The sequence below is a fragment of the Oncorhynchus keta genome, chromosome 10 (assembly GCF_023373465.1).
Source record: "Oncorhynchus keta strain PuntledgeMale-10-30-2019 chromosome 10, Oket_V2, whole genome shotgun sequence".
NCBI lineage: Eukaryota > Metazoa > Chordata > Actinopteri > Salmoniformes > Salmonidae > Oncorhynchus > Oncorhynchus keta.
In genome coordinates, this window is record NC_068430.1 from 69,897,287 (window position 1) to 69,919,212 (window position 21,926).

At 44.3% G+C, this 21,926-nt stretch overlaps 1 protein-coding gene across 1 annotated transcript in view; it reads right to left on the reverse strand.

Moving 5' to 3' along the window:
• sh3pxd2aa (SH3 and PX domains 2Aa) overlaps positions 1–21,926 on the reverse strand; it is a 128,726-nt gene that overhangs the window by 95,130 nt on the left and 11,670 nt on the right. Inside the window, exon 2 of the mRNA XM_052527785.1 lies at positions 19,234–19,314. Coding sequence (XP_052383745.1) covers positions 19,234–19,314 — 81 coding nt within the window. The remainder of the gene's footprint in view (positions 1–19,233; positions 19,315–21,926) is intronic.

Genomic DNA, 21,926 nt, shown 5'->3' on the forward strand with positions numbered 1-21,926 from the left:
TGCAGCATATATATACTGTAAGAAGAGAAGAGAGAGAAGAGATAGAGAGAAAATGTGTGTGTGTGTGTGTGTGTGTGTGTGTGTGTGTGTGTGTGTGTGTGTGTGTGTGTGTGTGTGTGTGTGTGTGTGTGTGTGTGTGTGTGTGTGTGTGTGTGTGTGTGTGTGTGTGTGTGTGTGTGTGTGTGTGTGTAAGTGGGCTGCTCATTTGACGGCTACATGGAACAGGCCTTTGCCGGCAAGCTGCTTAAATACCAGCCCCTCGCGGCACGCTTGGACAGCCTCGGGTGGAGGTGCAAGCTGGTGGCGCTTATATTTGGCAGCCTCTGCCACGTACACAGCCTTGCAGTGTGTGGACTCCAGATTGCGGGCCTGACAAAAACTAGGGCAAAGCAGTAGGCTGGATACTGCTCTGTTTCAGCTGTCCTGGGAAGCCTAGCTGTTTGGAGAAGGAGGTGCTATCTGAGTGCCATGCATACATGAACCTTTGAAATGTTTGGAACTTTTTTAATGTAAATCTGATTGGTGGATTCAAATAAAGTATTTATTGTGTGTGTGTGTGTGTGTGTGTGTGTGTGTGTGTGTGTGTGTGTGTGTGTGTGTGTGTGTGTGTGTGTGTGTGTGTGTGTGTGTGTGTGTGTGTGTGTGTGTGTGCGGATGTGTGTGACAGAGAAAGAGACACAGAAAAGCAGAGAGAGAAAGAGAGAGACCACACACCATAAATCTGGTGTGCATCAGGGCAGGGTAAAGACCCAGAGGAACCAGGTGAATAAACAATCTAGCAGTACGGGGACGAGGGACAGGTCCAAACCCAGTTCTCTCTCTGTGTCTGGGTCAGAATACGTATACACACAGCCCCATGTTGACTGGATTCTTCCCAGACACTAAACTCCACTGGGTTTCTCTTTCTCATAGAAATAGAATTACTAGAACAGAAATTCCCATTCAAATAAATGGGTCTATGCCGGGTGGGCTGGCGGTATTCTATTTGTATGCTTTGTCTTCCCTGACTGGGACCGCAGCTCAGTTCAGTCTTGTTTCGCTCTCATAGGGGAAAACTCTATATGCCTTGTCCCAGTGGAGGGGTTGGTCTTCCTGTGGGTAAGCTGCTGAGTGGTGGTCCACTCTGTTCTGAAGGCAACCTTGGTGGTTTGACTGCTTGAGCCAAACAACTAAGACCAGCTTAACATAAAACTTTTTCTGACCAAAATGTAGCTGCGAGGGAGACGTAGGTAGCAGTAGCTAATAGGTAGCAATGGGAATTAGTATCTAATAACTAGGAGTCACTGTCTCACAGTAAAACTGTGTCAACAAAGCCTAAAGACGTAAGGAGGATGAAGAGGTACTTTGACAGTTTGCTGTGAAGTTCCTGTGCTGCTGTGTAGGTGTTATAAATTGAGGGCTAGAATCACAAAAAAAAACTTGCTGAGACCATACAGGACATAATCCAGCTGTTGTCTGCTTCAATTGAACAAAGAGTTTACTGATTTGCCTAATTTCCTCAATCAACATACTGAATCAAGTTAGCTGTCTCCCCTCTGTTTATTAGTGGTTCGATCCAAATGATCCTAGTTGGCCTCGTTGGACCAAGTTCAAAACTTGCCGCCGATTGCCGTTCCTCTTCCCTCACCCTAAAATACCCAGATCTCTCCCTTTCCTCTCCCCATCTCTCCTCCACTCCCTGGACAGACTCCTGGCTCTCGGAGACGCGTTTTCCCCATCCCATCGGGAAACGTGGGACCACAGAAAAATGTTGTCTCTCTGAACAGGGGCGAGGGGCGCTAATTCCGGCACCACCAAAACAGGTGGGAATAAAAATCCCAGGACGATGTGGAGAAGAAAAAAGAACACGAGAACGCAGCCTCATTCAGAACAATAGTCCCAGTCGGTATTCACGGAATAATACGACATTCTCCTCGACAACGCCCAACAATTTACCCCCACTGTATAAGAGGCAACTTCGTTTTCAATTTTTTTTTTGCTATACAGAAATAACAAAACATGCAGAAAAGCTGCTGTGTTGTTTAATGTAACCCGGTCGAAAAAAATCCCGACCTACGGTTCGCAATGCCCCCTCTTGTAGGGAAATAGAGCCTGCTAGATGAGCCCTGTGCTGTGGCTTCGGGCTAATTGGCGTTGGAGAGTGGGGAATGTGGGGTCCAAGTAGGCTACGCGTACCTATGTTTGTGGGAAAACATTTCATCACTGTTAAGACATTTAACTTGCTTGGTGTTAAGGTAAACAATGTAAAGCATACGGGATCTGTAAAATGTATATAGGTTCGGAACTCTTGTGAAATAGCACAGTTACAAATAGAAATCAAATTGGATGGACATCAGAAATAGAGGAAGGACTAAGAACAAACAAGAGAGAACTATTGTAGACTGTGTCTGTAGAATGTGTATAAGATGTATGGATTGAAGGTAGAAGCAGAAGTGTTTATTAGTTTACTCCAATTGGGGGATCGGCAGAAGGGTTTGCGGGGAATAATAATAAAGGTATATTCTTTAAAAAAGTATGTATGTCTATATAGGTATGTGTATGTATATATGTGTATATGTATGCATGCGTGTATGGATATATATATTTACCAAAAAAATATGGGGGTTGGAAATGATGCAGACAATTACATTGGAAGCAACATTGTTTCCGCAATATTAAGCTGATCCACCCCTTAAAATAAAATAAAAATGTTTAAACTTGCTTGGTGTTGTCCGTTTGTAACTCCACTCATTACTTGTAGCTGTATAGTCCATTTATTTGTGTTGTTGGTCTTGGCTAATTAGCTAGCACTCACGCTGCAGGCACCGTCATGAAAAGGGGCTAGAGGGAAGCCCTACAATATTATGTTTCTCTAAGTAGTGACAACGCTCGGGAGCAGGCAATGTCGAAAAGTCATCTTTAGACATCTTGTACTTTTCTAAAATGTAGCTTTGTAATTGAATAAAACAAGTGGACAACACAAAAAATTGCATCTGAAAAAGGTCAAGTTTTTGCTGTGAGCCAATGGGGTAACCTAGGTAACCACAGGTTGTTTCCCCCACAGGCGAGCAGGGCCACAACGTTCTATCTAATACCAACTGGGACTATGGCTGTAGCTACTACTTCTCAGACCTGACTCTGTCTCCTTGGTAACCAGCCTAGAGAGAATGAGTGTGAGTGTTCTGAAGCGTTCTGATTGGATAAGACTGTGAGGCTCTGGACCACTATAAGAGGAGTCAGGTCGGGAAAAAAAGAGACACACAGAACATGTTTCTTTTCCTCTATTGTTAGTGAGTATCTCTAAGAATTCTATCCCTACATCATCTCTGCTATGAGGACTTATCATTATTGCTGCATTCACATGCTAGTCGGGGGAAAAAAATGGAAACTCCGAAATGTCCGACTTGCTAACTGGTTGAACATCTATAACTACAACCAGTTAGCAAGACGTACATTTCTGAGTTCCCTAGTCAAATCAAATCAAATGTTATTGGTCGCATTGTAAGTCGCTCTGGATAAGAGCGTCTGCTAAATGACTTAAATGTAAATGTAATAAAGACATTTAGAACCCTAGCTTCAACAGTTCCGACTAGCATGTGAACCCGCCACTGCTTCTGAAATCCGAGGTGCACTGTAACAAGGCGTTGGTGTTGGAAATGTGCTTTGAATATGGATAACATTGTAGGCTACGGCCCACAGCTGCAGCAGGCCCCTCTTCATATCATGCACAGTGGCTTATAATAGGCACACCATATATGGAGTTGTGGGAATGAGTTGGGATTTAAGTTCAAGTGTCCGCTGTGTATTGGAGAGAGAGAGTTTGAGCGAGAGAGAGAGAGAAAGAGAGAGTGAGCGAGAGAGGAGAGAGAGAAAAAGAGGGAGGGAGGGAGAGAGAGAGAAAGAGAGAGCGAGAGAGAGAAAAAGAGGGAGGGAGAGAGAGAGAGAGAGAGAAAGAGAGGGAGGGGGAGAGAAAGAGAGAGAGAGGTGAGAGAGGGAGAGAGGAGAGGGAGAAAGAGAGACAGGGAGAGAAAGAGAGAGAGGAAAGAGAGGGAGAGAAAGAGAGAGGAGATAGAGAAAGAGAGAGAGGGAGAGAAAGAGAGACAAGGAGACAGGGAGAGTAAGAGAGAGAGGAAAGAGAGGGAGAGAAAGAGAGGGAGAGAAAGAGAGGGAGAGAAAGAGGGGGAGAGAGGAGAGAGAGAGAGAGACAGGAGGACAAAGAGAGAGAGGAGAGTGAAAGAGAGACAGGAGAGAGAGAGGAGAGAGATGAGCTATGTACAGTGTTCTGATAATACAATATATTTTATAATATAATATATAATAATATATCATATATTTTTGTATATCCTTTTTAAACCTTTTTGAGTGCAATGTTTACTGTTTACTATTTCTAATAGTTTTTTGTTGATGTTTTTGTTAAATCTGTTTCTTCTCACTTTTTCTTCTCACTTTTGTTTATTCACTTGCTTTGGCAATATAAACATTATGTTTCCAATGCCAAAAAAGCCCCTTTGAATTGAATCAAATTGAGAGAGAGAGAGAGAGAGAGAGAGAGAGAGAGAGAGAGAGAGAGAGAGAGAGAGAGAGAGAGAGAGAGAGAGAGAGAGAGAGCTCACGGACACGCTTCAATTCCTGTTGACGGTCATGTGACCTGTGAAGAGTGACTCAAGAGGAGCTACCCCTGGTTGAACCACACAGTTGACAGAGCTCAGTGACAGAACACACAGTCACACACAGATAGACGCACAAGCACACAAAGACACACGCACACACTTGGGAGCTCCCCACTTATGAAACAAACTCACGGCCCACATAACACTGAAGAACCATGTGATCCCACCATTTCCACGGTAATGATCACATGGTCCGACTGAGAATCAAACCAACTCTAAACAATTAGCAGCAGTCAGGTTGACTCAGTGTAGTGTCAACATAGTGAGTCTTTGTAGCTTGTAATGGTGGGCGGAGGCAGATTCATTTATTTCCTGGGTCTGCGGCCCAAATGGTACACTACTCCCTATGCTGTACATTGCACTGCTTTTGACCAGAGCCTTTTGGGACCTGGTCAAACGTGGTGCACTATAGAGGGAATATGGTGCTGTGTGACATGCAGCCCTGGACTCTCTCTCTCTCTAGCAACTCGCTTTAATCCACTAATTACAAGACATGTTGGTGTAAACAAGGCAGGAAATGAAAGGGGGCTGAAGGGGGAGGGAGGGAAGGGTTCAAACTAATTGATATTCTAGTATTGCCAGAACAGAACGCAGGTTCTTCCCTTATTCCTTCTTAATCCTACCACTACTCGCCTGGTCCCAGATCAGTTTGTGCTATCTTGTGATATTGACCATGTGAGTTAGGCAAGACAGCACAAACAGATCTGGGACCAGGCTATACCACTCCGGCGCTATCCACACAAAAGACAGAGCGACTGAGGAGACGAATGGACAACATGAATCAAGTCTGGACACGCATTAGTGGCCCGAGGTATCGAGTTTCTAGAGACAGATGTCTGGATCCGGGGGAACAGGGGTTAGCGAATAGCGAGCTAGTGCTCCCTCCAACCACAATCATTCACAGTTGCGGCTCTATATATAAATTGGGACCTTGGCATTCGATCTCGACAAATTACAGCTCGGTGCCTCCAGGTGTCTTGATGGAACATGTATTAACCCATTTCAGAAGGGGGTGAGGTGATGTATGGATTTGAGTTTCTGGAGAAATTGTCTATATTCTGGTAAAGTCAATGGGGAGTGTTGTTAGGTTGTAACCCTGTAGGTTCCACTTGAAGCTCCCCAGTCCCAAGGCAACAGGTGCTGGGATGTGGTAACGTCCATCATAGCTCCAGCTCTCCTCTTCCAGCTTCCAGACTCCAGATCCGGCCTTGGCCTGGAACAAGACTCCAGGGAAAGGCTATGGAAGTCTTAGGAAGCCCGCCATCATCATACCATGGATTGGAACGGGAATGGGATCCAGGGATTGGAACGGGAATGGGATTCGGGGGTTGGAATTTCAAGCTTACTGTGTATCCCAAGGCTTGGTGCCGTAGTTTTGGGGCTAGTCATTAACACGCTTTTGTAGGCTTTATTACACAACCGTGGGAACTGGAAAGACCCAATGGATCTTTGGGTCTAGATCTGTACACTATAACACACAGGTGAACCCTGTCTTGCGGTTGTTCTACGTTCACGCAGTGCTCGAGAACGCATGAGCCCGTGGGAGGAAAGAACGCGAGAGAAACCCTGAACATTCCCATCATAGTACATTACTTAAATACTGTGGGAAACAAAACCAGTATCATGTCTCACTGTCTTAGTGTGGGAAGGTTGGCACTCTAGACAAGGGGTCTGATATCAATGTAGTTATGGCAGTAAATGTTGCCGTCAATCCTGAAAGCTTTGACGGTAGTTTTCCAGTAACCCTGCCACCCTCTTCCTGACCACAACTAACTCTACCCTTGATTCAGAACAACCTCTACTTCTGTGGCCAGTGGGCACAAACCCCACCAAAGCACAAAGAACATGGCTTCAGGTTACCAACTGCAGCTTTCTGCTTCAGTTAAAGGTAGAAAAATAGGCTAGCCAGCAGAGAGGGAGAGGGAGAGAGAGAGAGAGAGAGAGAGAGAGAGAGAGAGAGAGAGAGTGAGTGAGAGCGCCTTCAGCCCTCTAACGGTACCTAAATTAGCCTAGCGCTCAGCCAACATTCTCAGAGTTTCCATGCTTGGAATCAGGACCAACTTTGAGCCACGTGGCCAGACCACAAGCCCAGAGAGAGAGGCAGCAGGAAGGGATGCCAGCACCCCTGGTGTGTGCCCCGTACGCTCTGCCCGCGCTCCCAAGGGCGTGGAGGGGAAATGAGACTCCTGACAAAGATTGCATTTTTCTCCTTTCCACAAAAAAAACAGTTATTTCAGGTCTGTTTCATCATAAGACAATATAGTTCAAATGAAAAGTGGGGCAGAGTTGAGAATCTGGTCATAGGACACGATTGCCAGCTGCTGTCTAGAACATGATTTCCGGCAAAATACTTTTGAGGCAAACCTTTATAAATGAAGGTTTAATGAAAAGTAGTGTTTTTGTCGGTCTATTTCTAAAAAGGGATTTTGTATCTGAACTGAAGATCTTTCCTCAAAGCTCCTCCTGCCTATCCCCATCAGATGTAATCCGATTGAGGGGGAAAGCCAGAGAGAGAGAGGAGAGAGGGTGAAATTGGATCATCTGTAATATAAAGATTGGCTGGGTAATTGGGATGAGCAGCAGCAATACATCACACGCACACAAATCCTCACAAGACCACCATCCTCAAAAGTCTCTAGCCCCAAGCTGTGCGAAAGCTAATGCATTTGACCTGTAGGTGGAGTGGGCCTCGGATTAGTTGAGAATTCGCTCTCCATTAAGAGCAAAACAAGAAAGGAAAGAGATAGAAACGAGGAAGAACGACAGACAGAGAGAGAGAGAGAGAGAGAGAGAGAGAGAGAGAGAGAGAGAGAGAGAGAGAGAGAGAGAGAGAGAGAGAGAGAGAAAGAGAGGGAGAGAGAGAGAGAGACAGCCGGATTATAATTAACGATGTGAACCACTGTGTGAGACGCCAGGTTCAGGGCCGTTCCAGGCTGACGAGGTAGTGATGAGAAGCCGTGTACTGACAGACAGACAGGACTGCTGTTGACTGAACCGTTGTTCATTAACACTAACCAAGGGTCCGGTTGGAGGCTGGAGAGGAGCTATTGCTATTACAATGGCATAGAAGGACACCCGGTCCACTAACCAATGCTACCTATAGCTAAGGAGGACAGGATACCAGGGAAGTGGCATGAGACACGTCATACAGAGGTCCTTCGTGGTTTTATATGACCAGAGTTAACTAGAGTTCCCCACCTAACGAATTTGGCCTGCGGGTGATTTTATTTGGCCCTCCACGGTTTCTGAACAAAAAAAACATTTATATTTGTGATTTTTATATATATAAGTGATTTTAATTCTGGAAGTCTGTTCCAAAGTATTCCCACGCATAATAGAGAGCTGTACACTGAGTGTACAAAACATTAGGAACACCTGCTCTCTCCATGACATATCCAGCTGAAAGCTATGATCCCTCATTGATGTCACTCGTTAAATCCACTTCAATCAGTGGAAATGAAGGGCTAAAGAAGGATTTTTTAAGCCTTGAGACAATTGAGACATGGATTGTGTTTGTGTGCCTTTCAGAGGGTGAACGGGCACGACGAAACATTTAAGTGCCTTTGAACAGGGTATGGTAGTAGGTACCGGGCGCACGAGTTTCCCGTGTGTATCAAGAATGGTTCACCACCCAAAGGACATCCAGCCAACTTGACACAGCTATGGGAAGCGTTGGGAGTCAACATGGGCCAGCATCCCCTGTGGAACGCATCCGACAACTGATTCAATGTCCTGACGAATTGAGGCTGTTCTGAGGGCAAAGGGAGAGTGTATTAGGGCGCTGTTCCTAATGTTCTGTACACTCAGTATATGTGATCGTATTCAAATGTCAAGCAAGGTTTGAAATTACTATGTTTTAGCCAAATATTAAATATGTTTGGACTTCTTGCGGTCAATTTGCTGTCTACAAATGATTTGTAATTATGTTCAGGCCCCTCAACCAGTCGATGATCTAGAGAATTGTACCTGTAGCCGGTATGGGTATGGTCCTGAACCTTTGACCTGATCAGGAAAACCACAGAACCCTATTAATGTATGGGAATGTATTCTATATCCTGTAAGCCACATTCTCTGAGCTGTAGCTGTAAATGTGACCCTGCTATTTCATACTATACTCAGATGTCACTGCCACAACAGTACAATTTCTCCAACCAACCTTCAACTCTGTGTAATGTCTATCCACTGCGACCACCCTGCAAACTAAAAACAGTTTACACATTGTGTTCTCGGACAAAGAGATGTACCTTCCTTCAATCAAAAAACGTATTATTTATCAAATCCAAAGGACATTTCTATGAAACCTTGAACGACTCCACTCTGCAAGCCATAGCACTAGCTATTGATGTTTAAGGCAAAAACCTTTCAAGTGCTGTTATCGACTGAGACTCCCCCTCAGCCTGAGAAGACCTTGAGTTGAACAGGAGGCCTGTAATTATTTATATATATATATATATATATATATATATATATATATATATAGTGAGTGAGAGCTACAGACAAAGTCATTCAGTGGCCATATGTCTTCTGATAACAGGTGGTTAGATGGGAGAAGTCAACAGGAAAGAGCTGTTGGCCCGGTGCAAGGCATTGGAAATATTTGACTAGATGAAAAGAGTGTTGGAGGGCAATGAGAGACTGGAGTGTGAAACTGACAGACAGGCACACAGTGGTGTACATACTGTACATGTTATGCACACACACACACACACCTATACTGTATAAAGATAGAAACATGCAAACAGGCAAGGATTCTCTCTGCCATACATATATGCACGCGCACACACACACACACACACACACACACACACACACACACACACACACACACACACACACACACACACACACACACACACACACACACACACACACACACACACACACACACACACACACACACACACACACACACACACACACACACACACACAGTCTTATTCCTGGCAACTTCTTAATTGGGAGCTGCTAAAAATGTAACTGTCAAAGGGGATCCTCCATTTGCTAATATCACATTTCTGGATTGACTGACTCCAACCACTGCTGTTTCGTGTGTGCGCACACACACACACACACACACACACACACACACACACACACACACACACACACACACACACACACAATGACTTCCAGTCCTTGACAAGGGGCTCTCAACCTCTTCACAGAGAACACAAAGCAGTCACACTGAAGTCTCCTTCTCCTCCACACACGTACAGAGTAGAGAAACACTAGTGCTGCTAACCTAAACAACGAAGGGTCTCTCTCTCCTCTCTCTCCTCTCTCTTTATTTCCCTCCCTCTCACTCTCTCTCTCTCCTTCCCCCTAAACGCACCTTAGCTTAGTCACTCCTCAGCTCAGTCACTCCACAGCTTAGTCACTCCACAGCATAGCCACTCCTCAGCATAGCCACTCCTCAGCTTAGTCACTCCTCAGCTTAGTCACTCCACAGCATAGCCACTCCTCAGCATAGCCACTCCTCAGCTTAGTCACGCCTCAGCTTAGTCACGCCTCAGTTTAGTCACACCTCAGCTTAGTCACTCCTCAGCTTAGTCACTCCTCAGCTTAGTCACTCCTCAGCTTAGCCACAGTGTGAGCTTTGGGCCATGATGAAACGTCCCACAAATGGACTGCACGTTTATTCATCCTAAATGTAGCTCTCTCTCCCAATCCCTTGCGCCAAGGCTGTGGGAAACGGCTACATATTTCCCCCTCCATATTTCACCCCCCGTCCCAACCTGAGTGAAGACCCGAGCCAGTCTGTCCTGTGAAGTGCCCAATTGTATGCCAGCGGCGCTAAGCACGAAGCACAAGAATAGTGCCTGTGTCTGACGTGTAGGTGTCTTTCCTGTCCTGCGGGTGAAAAACACTCTCTCCAATCTGGGCCTCTCTCCTCCATCGTGGTCGCGCAAGACTCCAACACCATCATCAAGTTTGCTGAAGACGCAATGACGATGAGGCAGCCTATAGGGAGGAGAGCAGACACCTGGTGGTGCGGTGCCAGGACAACCACCTCTCCCTCAACGTCAGCAAGACAAAGGAGCTGGTCGTGGACGACAGGAAACGGAGGGCCGAGCACACCCCCATCCACATCGAAGGGGCTGTAGCGGAGCGGGTTGACAGCTTCAAGTTCCTCTGTGTCCACGTCACTAAGGATCTATCATGGGTCCGTACACACCCACACAGTTGTGAAGAAGGCACGACAGCTCCTACCCCCAGGCCAGAAGACTTCTAAACAAGACTGCTGAATAGCTCATCAAATAGCAACCCACACTACCTGTATTGACCCGTTTTTGCACTAACTCTCTTGCACTGACTCTACGCACACACAGTGGACTCTACCCACACACTCACACATACTTACACTGACACTCCAACACACACATAACATGCACACAGATGCATACTGACGGCACACACACACACACTTTCACACTCACCACATACGCTGCTGCTGCTACTGTCTATTATCTATCCTGTTGTCTGGTCACTTTAACCCTACCTACAGTTGAAGTCGGAAGTTTACATACAGAGCTGGTGTAACTGAGTCAGGTTTGTAGACCTCCTTGCCCGCACATGCTTTTTCAGTTCTGCCCACAAATTTTCTATGGGATTGAGGTCAGGGCTTTGTGATGGCCACTCCAATACCTTGACTTTGTTGTCCTTAAACCATTTTGCCACAACTTTGGAAGTATGCTTGAGGTCATTGTCCATTTGGAAGACCCATTTGTGACCAAGCTTTAACTTCCTGACTGATGTCTTGAGATGTTGCTTCAATATATCCACATAATTTTCCTTCCTCATGAAGCCATCTATTTTGTGAAGTGCACCAGTCCCTCCTGCAGCAAAGCACCCCACAACATGATGCTGCCAGCCCCGTGCTTCACGTTTGGGATGGTGTTCTCCGGCTTACAATTTTCCCATTTTTCCTCCAAACATAACGATGGTTATTATGGCCAAACAGTTCTATTTTTGTTTCATCAGACCAGAGGACATTTCTCCAAAAAGTATGATCTTTGTCCCCATTTGCAGTTCAAACCATAGTCCGGATTTTTAATGGGGGTTTTGGAGCAGTGGCTTCTTCCTTGCGGAGCAGCCTTTCAGGTTATGTTGATATAGGACTCGTTTTACCGTCTATATAGATACTTTTGTATCTGTTTCCTCCAGCATCTTCACAGGGTCCTTTGCTGTTGTTCTGGGATTGATTTGCACTTTTAGTACCAAAGTATGTTCATCTCTAGGAGACAGAATGCATCTCCTTCCTGAGGGGTATGACGGCCTCGTGGTCCCATGGTGTTTGTACTTGCGTACTATTGTTTGTACAGATGAACGTGGTACCTTCAGGCATTTGGAAATTGCTCTCAAGGATGTACCAGACTTGTGGAGGTCTCTCGTTTTTCTTCTGAGGTCTTGGCTGATTTCTTTTGATTTTCCCATGATGTCAAGCAAAGACGCACAGAGTTTGAAGGTTGGCCTTGAAATAGATCCACAGGTACACCTCCAATTGACTCAAATTATGTAAATTAGCTTATCAGAAGCTTCTAAAGCCATGACATCATTTTCCAAGCTGTTTAAAGGCACAGTCAACTTAGTGTATGTAAACTTTTGACCCACTGGAATTGTGATACAGTGAATTCTAAGTGAAATAACCTGTCTGTAAACAATTGTTGGAAAAATGACTTGTGTCATGGACAAAGTCCTAACCAACTTGCTAAAACTATAGTTTGTCAACAAGACATTTGTGGAGTGGTTGAAAAACGAGTTTTAATGACTCCAACCTAAGTGTATGTAAACTTCCGACTTCAACTGTAGCTGTCTCAATTACCTCGTACCCCTGCACAGTGACTCGGTTCTGGTACTCCCTGTATATAGTCATGTTTATATATTTATATGTACATACTCTTATTCCATCCCTTTAGATTTATGTGTATTAGGTAGTTGTTGGGGAATTATTATATTACTTGTTAGACATTACTGCACTGTCAGAACTCGAAGCACAAGCATTTCACTACACTCACATTAATATATACTAACCATGTGTATGTGACCCAAAAAAAACATTTGATTTGTTCTTTTTACTCGTTATTGTTATTCGTTATTCACAGTGTTTTTAGTGTCACTATTTCTATTTCCTTTTTTCTTTTTTTTTTAATCTTTAACTCTGCATTGTTGGAAAAGAACCCGTATGTATGTAAGCATTTCACTGTCAGCCTACAGCTGCTGTTTACGAAGCATGTGACAAATACAATTCGATTTGATCCCTCTCCATCTCGCTCTATCTCCCTATGTGTCTCTCTCTCTCCCTTCCTCCCTCCCTCTTTCTCCACTCTGGGCTCATAAAGTAGTCCTTTATTCCTGACCCCCAGACAATGGGAAGCCTTATGGCCCAGCCTTGCCTTGCCTAGCGCAGCAGCACAGTACAGAACATCCAAAGAACACCCACGAGGACGAGAGGGCCGAGAGGAGCGAGGGCGCTGAAGCCATTCCGCCGTCCATCCTTGGAGATGGCATATCAATAATGCTGTGTGGTCTAGATGTGATTCAATCAAACAGTCCTCGGTCCGGGGGTAAGGGATTCTACTTTTGGGCGACCTTCGTTTTGAAAGCTCTGGCAGAGGGATACTGTATAATTTACTGAGCGGAGTTGAATTGAATATGGGCTGCCTCGGTCCTGGCTACACAGTAGGCTTTTGTGAATGTTTTTCAAAGGGCATAAAATATATCAACTATGCAAGTGGAATTTGACGACGTAAGTGGAATGCAAGGCAGAATATGTGAATATCCATATGTTTTTATCAATAAACCATCTCAAATATTCAACTGAGAAAGATTTTTCAAACTTCAGTAGCATTAACATCCCGAAACCTAAAGATTCCGTCAGAAGCCATGGTCAGTCAGAGAGACTTGCGAACAGAAGAAAGAGGGGGATGTGGAGAGGAATACAGAACGGAGGAGAGGCTCATAAAAACATCAGTCAGTCTGTTAGTTCCCTCCTTCAGAAGAAAGGTTTTTTTTTAAATACCCCGCCTTGTGCCAGACTGAAGGACACAGGCCCATTCACAGATCCCTCAGAGGTTCCTCAAATGACAGGGGCTACTCATCATTAGGGAAGGGACTTTTTTCCTAACTGGGAAAAACTCCACGTACAAATCACAACCTAAACTAAAACTTGCGAACGTTGATATGTTGAAGATATATGTCGGATTAAAAGGGTTTTCAGTGTCACTATTACTATAAAGCTGGTATAAGAGGCAATAGAAGCTCCCATCAATTTCTTTGTCCTTCCCAGTGCCCATGGGCAAACTTAGTTCCTGTTCCAACTGGTTTCCTTTCAGACGCCTGGAAACAGAGTAGTCGACTAACTGGTCATAACTTCAACATAAGTAGAGAGTCACTATATTAACACGACTGTAGACAAGCCAGGGCGGTCCAGTCATGTGCCTGACTAGTACTAATGACTCGGATGAGTTGTTTTGTAATCAACAGGATGTGGGAAGGTACAGAAATAAGTTTGAGAGCAATGGAAGGTACAATTTTCCACTGACTAGAGGGCACTTATTTACACTACATATTAAGTAGTTAGAAGTGTTTACTAAATATATCAAGTCAAGCTGAGGTAAGTATAAAGTTTTGGGGTGAGTGTGTTTTTTTCTGGACAAAAAGTATATTCTTCCTCTTGGCACTGATTGTGTCATTTCATTCACACTCCCCCCAGAACAGTCCCTCTTCCTTTATTTCTTCCCTTGCACCTAATCTCACCCCTCTCTCTCCATCCCGTGCCTTGTTGTTAGATAGGACCTGTCCACTTCTCAGGTGAAGTGAGAGAAAAATCCATCTTTCAACTCTGGCCTCATGTAACCCAAACTGAACTACTGAAGAGGAATGATGGAGACAAGACAGAGACAAAGAAGGAGAGAGAGAGAGAGAGAGAGAGAGAGAGAGAGAGAGAGAGAGAGAGAGAGAGAGAGAGAGAGAGAGAGAGAGAGAGAGAGAGAGAGAGAGAGAGAGAGAGAGGGGGAGAGAGAGAGAGAGAGAGAGAGAGAGAGAGAGAGAGAGAGAGAGGGGAGAGAGAGAGAGAGAGAGAGAGGGGGGGAGAGAGAGAGAGAGAGCGAGGAGAGAGAGAGAGAGAGAGAGAGAGAGAGAGAAATAAGGAAGGAGAGAGATAGAGAGAGAGAGAAATAAGGAAGGAGAGAGAGAGATAGGGAGAGAGAGATAACTTCCACAAATCTGTGAATGAGAAGGGCCTTCTATGCCATCAAAAGGAACATAAAATTCGACACACCAATTAGGATCTGGCTAAAAAATACTTAAAACAGTTATAGAACGCATTGGCCTTTATGGTTGTGAGGTCTGGGGTCCGCTCACCAACCAAGATTTCACAAATTGAGACTCTGCATGCAGAATTCTTCAAAAATATCCTCTGTGTGCAACGTAAAACACCAAATAATGCATGCAGAGCAGAATTAGGCTGATACCCACTAATTATCAATATCCAGAAAAGAGACGTTAAATTCTACAACCACCTAAAAGGAAGCGATTCCAAGACCTTCCACAACAAAGTCATCACATACAGAGAGATGAACCTGGAGAAGAGTCCCCTAAGCAAGCTGGTCCTGGGGCTCTGTTCACAAACACAAACAGACACCACAGAGCCCCAGCACAGCAACACAATTAGACCCAACCAAATCATGAGAAAACAAAAAGATAATTACTTGACACATTGGAAAGAATTAACAAAAAAACAGATCAAACTAGAATGCTATTTGGGCCTAAACAGAGAATACACAGTGGCAGAATACCTGCCCACTGTGACTGACCCAAAATGAAGGAAAGGTTGACTATGTACAGACTCAGTGACCATAGCCTTGGTATTGAGAACGGTAGACATGGCTCTCAAGAGAAGACAGGCTATGTGCACACGGCCCACAAAATGAGGTGGAAACTGAGCTGCACTTCCTAACCTCCTGCCCAATGTATGACCATATTAGAGACACATATTTCCCTCAGATTACACAGATCCACAAAGAATTTTAAAAAACACATCTAATTGTGATAAACTCGCATATCTATTGGGTGAAATTCCACAGTGTGCCATCACAGCAGCAATGTTTGTGACCTATTTCCACAAGAAAAGGGCAACCAGTGAAGAACAAACACAATTGTAAATAATATGATTTATTTTCCCTTTTGTTCTTTAACTATTTGCACATTGTTGCAACACTGTATATATACGTAATATGACATTTGAAATGTATTTATGCTTTTGGAACTTTTGTGAGTGTAATGTTAATTGTTAATTTATTGTTTATTTCACTTTTGTTTATTATCTATTTCACTTGCTTTGGCAATGTCAACATATGGTTCCCATGCCAAGAAACCCCTTAAATTGAGAGAGATCGATAAATAAAAGATTTTAAAAAGCAAGAGGGCGAGCGTGAGAAAGCTAGAGAGACAGTGAGCCAGAGAAGAGAGAGAGAGAGCGAGAGGGAGAGCGATAAATAAAAGCGAGAGAGCGAGAGAGCGAGAGAAAGCGAGAGAAAGCGAGAGAGAGAGAAATAAAAGAGAAAGAAAGACAGAGAAAGGAGATGAGAGAGGAGAGATAATCAAAGAAAGAAAGAGAGAGACCAACCCTTTCCTTGAAGCTGAGAAATTGGGGGGAAATAATCCAAATGATGAAGTAGGAGATGGTTCCATGTTGTGAGATTCTAGTATCATTTGAAATGAATAGTCTCTCTATCACCAGTTAATAGCTTCTTCTCTGCATTGGCAACACACACACACACACACACACACACACACAGGAACACACACACACACTGGAACACACACACAAAGACTACAGTGGGCACCCACTAGCACTAATATATATCCTGTTACCAGTGCCTTAATGCATTCATAAACTCACCGAGTTAGAAAACACATTACAGTGTACTCTAAATGCAATTACGGGTTGTATTACCTTACCCATTCAACCGAGGCCAAATATCTTTATTTATGCTACACTCTGGTCCTGTGTCACCAATACACAAAACCCTTAACCTTAAATAGAGGTCAGAGGTCAAAGGTCATGGGATATTCTACATGTGTACAGAGTGCTAACTACTTCTGGTGCTTCGTCTACCTACACGGCTTGGAACTCTCCACCCTCACAGTAGTTGGTCATTTTGGTGGACACATTCATCCACAGCAGCTTACAGTGAGCACACAGTCCGTGCATGAGGCCCGAGCTGGAACTGAACCCGCAACGTTGGCCTTCTCCACACCACACTGTAACCATCTGAGCCATCGGGACAAAGTCAACTAGCTCCCGTCCTCTAAATCCATTATGTCAGCTGTTGTGAATAACAGTTGTGCAGCTTCTGCCTGTGGATATAGAGAGGTGCTGCCCATTCAGGGTTTGCAAAGGCTGCTGGGAGCAGCGGGGTCTCTTTGGACCAGATACATGTTTACACAAGAGAGGCTCCAGGTCTGTCTGAAAACGACAGGGTGAAAAAGAGAGACGGAGAGATGAAAGACAGACGTTTCCAGTGTATATCCTTTCTCCTGGCATAAGGGCTTAGTTAATAGTTAATAACATCCCCTTGTGTGAGGGTATTAAGAGAAGACCAATTATTGTTGCCAATGGTAGTCTCTTTGACTAGAGCCGTGTGTCTCAGATTTGAGGTGGAAGTTTTGCCCTTAATTAACCACAGACCTAGGATCAGAGTATCATAACCCAAACATCTAACCTTCAGGAGGATTTAGAGAAACATCTGACCCTGGACGAGTGGTTAGGGGCAACTTGACCTACTCTTGTGTCGATCAATGACATGAAGAGATCCTCAAAGCCAGCTATATTAACAGTTGCATAGCCAGATGTGCTAGACTTAAAACTAGTCATTACTAGCCTATATCAAGGTTTTAATAGGTTCTCGCAAAACCTTGTATGTCAGTGAGACAAACCTGCATAAATAAAGGTTGAATAAATAAATAAATGCATTTGGTTGTGAATGCTGCTTTCTTTGACAACACAATAAACTATAGACTTAGTCTAGGGGACGTTTGGACTCTCCACCTAGTCGGAGGACCTCTGCCCTTCTCAATCAGAAAAGCTAACAAAATCAATCTTTCTGTTGGTGACTGAGTAGTTCTGTGTGAAACCATCCACAACCCATTAGAGGCCATTAACTCCCAAGCAGCAATTTGAACCCCTCATATGTGTGTGTGTGTGTGTGTGTGTGTGTGTGTGTGTGTGTGTGTGTGTGTGTGTGTGTGTGTGTGTGTGTGTGTGTGTGTGTGTGTGTGTGTGTGTGTGTGTGTGTGTGTGTGTGTGTGTGTGTGTGTGTGCGTGCGTGTGTGCGTGTGTGTGCTCACCTATGTCTCCTCATAGTCTACATTTCAGCAGAGGAACCAAGATACAAACTTCCTCAGTCAACCCTGTTTATTATTCTACCTTTGCTTTATTACACATTGGGAGTAATCACTTCCAAGGGGGAGGCTATTTTCTGTTGCACCCACTGGTTATCAATGGGACCTTTGAGGGTAGGAACCTTCCTCCCCTGATTGAAACATCATTTCCTGTCAGGCTGCACACTAAGGCTATTGAGATCAACCCAAGTCTTTCTCTATGTATGGCTCTTTCATATTGACCAGAATAACCGGGAGATCCCAAGACCTATGCTGCTACTCTGCCTATCTGCTTGCAAAGAGCAGGGGTGTAGAGAGTGTATGCACACACACGCACACACACGCACACACACACACACACACACACACACACACACACACACACACACACACACACACACACACACACACACACACACACACACACACACACACACACACACACACACACACACACACACACACAATCTCCTTAACCTGCAGGGTTTTTACTGCAGCAGCCCAGCTCCCATTCCAGAGAAAATACAGGTCTAAACTGAAGGGTAGTTTTGGCATGTTAAACATAAGAGTCATGTAAGCTTATATGTGAAACACTCCAATAGTCACCACACACACACACACACACACACACACACACACATCACCTGAGAGTCCCTCGGCAGGCCGCTATAGAACATGCTACAGTACATTAAATTACTATATAACAGCCTGTCAGCTCCTTGACGTTTTGGGGCCAAGGCAGAGATGAGTGTGTGTGTGTGTGTGTGTGTGTGTGTGTGTGTGTGTGTGTGTGTGTGTGTGTGTGTGTGTGTGTGTGTGTGTGTGTGTGTGTGTGTGTGTGTGTGTGTGTGTGTGTGTGTGTGTTTACGTGTTGTAGCACTACTGCGTCTCTGAGGCTACAAGAGATACAGACCATACCTCTCCCCCACTCCCAGACCAATTACTAAAACTCACATTGATTCATTGACTCAACCATGTGTGGAGAATAGCAGTGCAGACATGTTTTTACAGAATAATCCCTCACAACGCTCGGAGTATAATCTCAAAAAAGGGACAGTGAAAGCATACCGTTTTGAGATTTTTTGAGAAAAATAGACGTTCTGATCGGCTATGATTCTGTCTCAATAACACCAGATGTTTGGATAGAAATACATATATCCACTGAAGAGCGTAGGCGAGGACAGGAGAGAGTCAACATTACCTGAAGGTCAAAGAATTTGCTGTATCTCCTGTAGATTATGTGGGAGGTGTTGTCAGAGTATGTGACATTGATGAGATACACCTGTAATGAGAGAAGAGCGCATGGTTAACACAGTGGACCCGACACACGGCATACCAAGGCAACAACCCCTGGGCTTCAAAGGTCAATGACACACACATATATCTGTCAAGGTGTAACAGCGGGTGAACATCATGGCGATCTCATTCACCTTCTCCACACATTGAACCTCTGCACTTCCTGCCCCAGCCACGAGTTACAATTACAACAGCCATTCCCATTCAAGTGGATGGGGCTTTGTCTACTGCTCTTTGTTCCTTCCAGTAACTATATTTATATGATAGATGGCGTGTAGAAACCGACCGTTATGTTCCAGACCCGAAGGGTTGGTAATGTAATTGATGCTGATATCATCTCCGGCTTTAATCTTGCATAGGGGAACATAGGAAAGATATCAAGGAGCCTGGAAAATTCCCATAAGAGAGGTCAGTCAGGACGGTTGAATGGGTTGGAACTCGAGTTTATGATGGATATCTATTCAGAGGAAGTGTTGTGCCAATATACAGTAGGATATCTGGTGAAATGGGTATTTGAAGTCACAAAATAGCAAGCAACAAACATAACGTTAAAACTTGACTGTTAAAATCAAGGCTAACTGCTACTGAACATAGCCTTTCACAGTTCTAATATGCTATAGTACTGGGGACATTGAGGTCAAGTCCCAAACCTAAACCATTGGCCCTTTGGCTTCATTGTTCTCAGCCCAATCTCTGCTACAGAAACACACAATTTGTTTTAAGATCATAGAGATTCCATATATTTCATAATCATAAAGCATGTCAAACATGTTCACATCTGGCGTTTACTCAAAATCAAGGCAAAGATTGCGATCAAAAACAGCCATTGTCAAATAATTGACAATCAAATAAGATTTGGTCAGCCAACCAAATAGGCTAAATGAAGCTACAGCACTGTGTTGGCCTGTGGTTGCACTTTGAGAACTAAATGTCGTCGACTTGTCAATATAGAAACAATTCACCTCAGGAAATATAGCCATCTTCACTATGCCTAGAGATGAAAATCACCTCATGATATGTTGGCCATTGAAAATCAAGTTCCCCTTGTGAAGTGTCAGACACAGGTGTTTCCCTAATCCCCTGGCCTACGAGCACAGCGAACCCTCGTCTGTCACGCCTTGGTCTTAGTGTTTTGTGTTTTCGTTGATTGTTTGGTCAGGCCAGGGTGTGACATGGGTTTGTTTTGTTGTATTTCATATTGGGGTTTTGTGGTTATTGGGATTGCGGCTGAGTAGGGGTGTTGTATGGGCTTGGCTGCCTGAGGCGGTTCTCAATCAGAGTCAGGTGATTCTCGTTGTCTCTGATTGGGAACCGTATTTAGGTAGCCTGGGTTTCACTTTGTATTTCGTGGGTGATTGTTCCTGTCTCTGTGTAGTTTCACCACATAGGCTGTAATTAGGTTTCACGTTTTGTTGTTTTGTATTGTATAGTTATTTCATGTATCGTCATTTTCTTCATTAAAGAACATGAGTAACAACCACGCTGCATTTCGGTTCGACTCTCTCTCAACAAACGAAGAACGCCGTTACATCGTCCTAATACATCTTACACACTGGTCCCTGCAGCAACCTGCCAAGAACAGTCATAACAGCTAGCCTTAGAAGAATTAGCCCCAAACAAAAGAGACCTGGCGTAAGAGAATCAGCCACTTGAAACAAAATACTCTCCCAAGAACAAAGCTCTGTGTTAAAAGGCCTTGTTGCTGCTGGAATGACACCAGCTATTGCTGGCTAGCTTCCAATGTGAGTGTTTTCACAATTCTCACCCATGGAAATGTTACGCTAACATCCAAGCCACTGGACGTATGTCATGCTAATGCTAAGCTAATGACGTGATAGTGACTCCATAGGGTTAGTGTCAACGGCTTGGTTTGATTTGTATTGTGTTAGCGAATAGCGGCTCCAGCACTAGCCTTTTCACTCCCATGGAAATGTTATGTTGAAATCAAAGCCACTGTTATGTTATGCTAATGACCTGTTAGCGACTCCTATGGCGATGTCTACTTGAAGTCTGTCATGCTATGCTATGCTAGCTAATGAGGTGTTAGTGACTCCATAGGACTTAACCCTTTCAAAGGCTTGACTTGATTTGTATTGCTGCTGCCAGAGTCAGTGGCACTGGAGGGTTGGTGAATTTACAGAGTCTGTCACGGTTTTCATATGGTGAAGGAGAGTCGGACCAAACTGCAGCGTGTCGATTGCGATTCATGTTTATTTAAACAGCGTAAACACAAACTCTACAAAACAATAAACGTAGTGAAAACCGAAACAGCCTTAACTGGTGCAAACTAACACAGACTAAGGACATCAAGACACTCAGGACAATCACCCACAATACAACCAAAGAATATGGCTGCCTAAATATGGTTCCCAATCAGAGACAACGATAAACACCTGCCTCTGATTGAGAACCACTTCAGACAGCCATAGACTCTCCTAGAACACCCCACTAAGCTACAATCCCACAAGGCTACACACCACATACAAAAACCCATGTCACACCCTGGCCTGACCAAATACATAAAGAAAAACACAAAATACTTCGACCAGGGCGTGACAGAGTCTGTAGTCACACAGACAAGTTATTCTGTAAGGACCT